Below are 4,966 nucleotides of genomic sequence, written 5' to 3' on the forward strand. Positions count from 1 at the left end.
CAGAACAAGGAGGCCAAAGACAGTAATACCTTCAGATCACCGATTGGTATTAAAACACACCCCCTGGAGTGATGGGCAGCCTCTGATTACCTTGTAAACCTTTGGGAAGGTCCATTGTTTTCACCAGCTCCTCTGCAATGTCAAAAGCGTTCAGTCCACTTAATTTCTTCTCCCAGAAGAGCTGACATCAAAGAAAGTGTTTATTGGCACAAAACAGAAATGGAATTGACAACTACACAAAGCACTTGCTTACTATGGAGGGGGAAGAACACTGCTGCTGACAATCCGAGACTGGATTTGCTGCAGAAGGGGGCTGACACGTCTGACGGCAGGGAACAATCCTCATTGCCCATCAGTCCCACAACACTGTCCTGATTTGCTGCCTTTTTTAAAAAAACCTTCCTTTTCTTCCAGGGACTGGTACTTTCTCTGCTCCTGAACTGGAACAGCAAGGCAAGGCTTGCTGGCTTTTACCGAAGCACACACAGCGTGGGACAGCCTTTGTTACACTCCTGTTCCTCTCCTGCTGTCTCATGTACACCACAGAAGTGAAGGAATGCAAGAATTGCATCCCAGCTCTTCCCAGGGTAAAGAGTTCTTTTATTCCTCTCTAGCAGCTCCTTGTGAGAACATCCACGTCTAATCCTTTACCATATTCTGAATCACAGGCTCTCCTCGAGCTTAAGCCCAAGTGAATGCGTGGTTTAGTGGAAACTCAGATCCTACTTCTAGATACACCTTCAACTCTCAACCTACACATAAAGGATGGTCACTGAATAGCTGGAGTACTATTTGTCTTGTAAGAAAGCAATTTTATCTAGGTTTTGAAAAACTAAGAATTCTCCCCAAACAGTCCACACACGTCCCCTTTCCATGCTTGTCAAAATCTGAGGGCGACTGAACCCACATTTCCAATGACAAGCTCCCAAAAAAGGGAATAAGGACAGTCCCAGCCAACACCCGTAGGCTAGATATTCTCTAGTCTATGACTGTCAAAGAGGTGAATTTGAAGCCAGCACATGATGGGGCTTAGCATGGCTTTCAAATTTTGAAGAAACATCTGGAGTCTGCTGACCAGAAGTTAAAGTATACTGCAGTCTGGTAAAGTATTCTAAAGCTGTAATTTAGCAGACTCTCAGATGCATAATGCAGAGAAAGACACAAGAAAGAGCAAGTTTGCCCTATTCTGTGCTACGTAATAGAAAATTAAATATATAAACCTGTATGTGCATAGAAGTATTATACCTCTAAAGGGCTTTCTCAGAAAACAGACTCCAATGTTGTCATTAAAAAAGTACAAGCATAATATGAGCGGCGAAACTACACTGGTCAGATCACAACGTCTTTGTGTGCTGGGGCTGATCTCTGCTGTCTCAAACTGCACTCACACATCCGTCTACACTCACAGGTTCATCTCTCCCACAACAGGGATGCAAACCTCTATCCAGCTCAGTGTTTTCGACATCAATGTCACATCTGCAGTGTCCTCTTTTACTGTCTTAACCAGCCAAGGGGTTTAGAGGAACAGCACCAACACCATGAACACCCCACCCTGCTCTACTTCCTTAAGAAACCACGCTAAAACCCTACCAACCTGTTTATAAAAAACACAAACCAGCAACAACAACAACAACAAAACCCAAACACCCAACACATCAGAAAGGACGGTTTTAAGTTTGCAGAAAAGGTTTTCAATGTGAGAGGTGGCTATTTTATAGGGTATTTTAAAAATCTTATTTAAATCACTTTTCCTCTTGAAATGATACATTTTAATTCCACCAGACCCGCAAGATCTTAAACGTACTGATAATTCACAGCTACGACAGCATCTGAACAGACTAATGGAAGCTAAACAGCTAGTTTCCGAAAAGGTATAAAGATGAACTCACTCCAGGAAGGGATTCAGAGAATCCCTGGTGTGTGCTCTGCAGAGGCAACAGGCTGTCAGCTCCAGGTGATATTAATAAAATGAGAGTGCCTTCCAAAGCCTGCTTTGAGCAGGTACATCTTATTTTCCCAGTGCCCAACTTCAAAGCCACACTTATCCTAAGCACACTTTTTGCATCCTTTCACTAGATAAAATTAAAAATGAAAATTCTCCTTTAATTTTGGTGTATTTTCTGGTATGCAAATACACAGTACGATAAGAAAAACACTTTGATTTTGTATTAATAATGACATTCCAAGTGAATTTATCATCTTATTAATACAGGTAAACTACTAATGATAGACGTATCCGAAAAAAGTTCCATGCAGGGGGTACAATCCCTTGCTCTACATCACAAACACAACATTGTACATGGTCTGTACAGGAAGAGGGATTTCTTGAAACACCAAGTTCTTATACAACTGGCACATTTGACAGTGATTCTAATGACAATGCAAATGTCCTCTAAAGTGGTTACGATGTCTGCTTAAATCTGTAGGTAATAATTTCAGCATTAAGAAAATGAAGGCTTAACTACAACAGAATTGTAATCCAAGCGAAGGTTGGAGTCTAGTTTTATAGAACACAGCGCAGTGTGCCAATTATCTATTGGAAATGGGTGTTGTTCCAATCAAAAAAGCTGGGAACACTGTATATATAGTTTCTGAAATACCAGAGACTTCAAATTGCCATGGACTATTTGTTCAACATCACAAAATTAAAGTGGTTTATTTCAGGATCCTCCCAGCAGCAAACCCAGGAGTTTCTTAGTTCTGGAGAAGAAGTTACTAAGCTGCAAGCCTTACCTGCCGGGGCTGGTCCACAGCTTTCTGAGGATCACTCTTCACCTTATTGCTGGGATGGTTTGTGATCTTTGTGACAGGTTGTTTGAATATGGAGGCTGTCTGTCTGACAGGCAGGGCTGTGTTCAAATCAGGCTTGCCCTAAAAAAATTTCAAACAAAAGGAGGGGGAAACCCCACAAAAATATTTTCAATTTGCTAAACTGCTACTACAGCCATGAGGATGTACAGCAGAGAAAAGAAGAGTTCACTTGAAAACTTGTCTGACCTCAAGCTATGTGAGTCAGGCTGATAAAAATGCATAACTACATTCAAATCTCATCTTAGACTTACCAAAATTAAACTAAGCTTTCCAATCTTTTACATTTTACTTAACATGCTAGCCTCCTCTCATTCTAGTTTATACACATCAGTTTCATCCCAATTTTGACAGAATTTAGGAGTCAACACCGAGTTCACACTTTGACAAGCCACCTGTAGATCTCTGAACCAGAAGATTTTTGATACAATGTTTGTAATAATTAGAAAAATTATCATGTGGGATTTAGAGACTGGTTGGTGAATCCAGAAACCATCTAAACCATGTTTAAATCCAGTCGTGGACGCCAATAAACAAATCAATACAGCGGGAACCTTGATCGCTTTTTTTACCTTCAGTGCTTAATAAAACTCAGTTTTTAAACAGAGCTCACAAAAATCAAGTTTTCACGACATGACTGTATTTTATGTTAATGGAAGCATAGAAAGACCTTTCCTCATTCCCGAGAACTAACATGTAAGTCTTGAAATGGCTGTAGGACATACTTTGTTCTTGAGGATGCACACAGCACGTCTGCTTAATGTATTTATTCATGAGCTGTAGAAAAGATGTATTCAGGACAAATAAAATTCTGAATCATCTGTATGCCAATCCGTTTATAAGCCAACGATAACCATTCGTACATTTATTGAAAGGTTTGGGCACAGTTTTAGCTGATGAGATGTGTGTTAGCTCCCGGTCTCTGCAGGAAGGAATGTTTCTTTTAAAATATCAGCACCTAGTGCTGTAAGTAGAAGTTCCAATCACTCTGATGATGATGATTCTTGACTGGTTGACAAATTTAGAAAATAACCATTATGCTATTTCCCACATTTAATGTTTAGGTGCATAGACATTATCTTTTGGGTTCTGAAAAAGCTTTTAGCATCCAGTGAAGATACTTAAGAAGGTCTAACCAGACAGGCAGTATACCAACGTCACTGAAATCTTGACTAAACCTTAACAATCAAAATTACCTGGTGCCAAACACAGATTCTTTTCTTTTGCTCTACAAATAGGCCTTGCCATCCTCCTGTCTGTTCAGCTTTTTGCCCGAAAGGCACCCCCTCCTTAGATTAATTCCAAAGCCAAGATACCAGCATACCCAACAGTGGCACAGATACTGTTCTGAGAGGCAGTGCAGCCCGTACAATAGCAGGTGGGAAGGGGAAAGCTGCTGCTGCATCTTAGTCTTACTTTGGCTTGGTTGGAACAGTCATAGCGCATCCTCTGTCTGTTCTTGTTCATTTTATTCATCAACATCTTTCCTGTGCGGAAGTCAAAAGTGCTCAGATCCATTGAGCTCCCCAGGTAACGTGCCAGCTGGGGCTTGCTTCGGAACTTTTTACCGCTTGGGCTGAAAAAAACACGAAAAATGAAAACAAGGAGGGAAATTAAAACCTTCTGGACTTCAATACCAGCACTCACTGCAACTCAGGAGAAGGAGGTTTATTTCCTTCAGGAAAAACAATGTGTGCTGAACTTCCAAGTATGAATGGATATTATCGCTTTCACATCAACTCCTTCTCATGATTACTGTGAAAAAGACAAATTAAGTGCGGACCACATTAAATGCTTTTATATGTAAAGAGGAAGATTCAGACCAGGTACAAATGAACATAGCACAATTCACATAATAATGGACATGGGAGACAGCAGCACAGATGTACTTATCACTCAAATAATAAATGTCCATTTTCAAGGATAATTTCTTCTTCCAGGAGTGTTACGTTTGACTAGCACCACAAACATCTCCTCAGACTCTTTTTTTTCCCCGGTAAGATACTAACAACCTCTCTAGGGTCTTCTCAAATGAAAAAAAAAAAAAAAAGCTCAAAGGAAAAAAAGCCTCTTTTCAACACATTATCTGCCTCCTTGAAGCCTTTATTAGGGGAAAGGTCTGAAAAACAGCATGAGCATAGAATTTCTAGTATGGGAC

At 40.4% G+C, this 4,966-nt stretch overlaps 1 protein-coding gene across 1 annotated transcript in view; it reads right to left on the reverse strand.

Annotated features, from left to right (window-relative positions):
* The window catches only part of MBD3 (methyl-CpG binding domain protein 3), a 9,461-nt gene extending 5,071 nt beyond the window's left edge, over nt 1–4,390 (reverse strand). Inside the window, exons 1-3 of the mRNA XM_010077653.1 lie at nt 4,225–4,390; nt 2,734–2,871; nt 91–181 (exon numbers count right to left, since the gene is read on the reverse strand). Coding sequence (XP_010075955.1) covers nt 91–181; nt 2,734–2,871; nt 4,225–4,326 — 331 coding nt within the window. The 5' untranslated portion in view covers nt 4,327–4,390. The remainder of the gene's footprint in view (nt 1–90; nt 182–2,733; nt 2,872–4,224) is intronic.
* Between the last annotated feature and the right edge of the window lie 576 nt (nt 4,391–4,966).

The sequence above is a fragment of the Pterocles gutturalis genome, unplaced genomic scaffold (genome assembly GCF_000699245.1).
Source record: "Pterocles gutturalis isolate BGI_N339 unplaced genomic scaffold, ASM69924v1 scaffold5673, whole genome shotgun sequence".
NCBI classification, from domain to species: Eukaryota; Metazoa; Chordata; class Aves; order Pterocliformes; family Pteroclidae; genus Pterocles; species Pterocles gutturalis.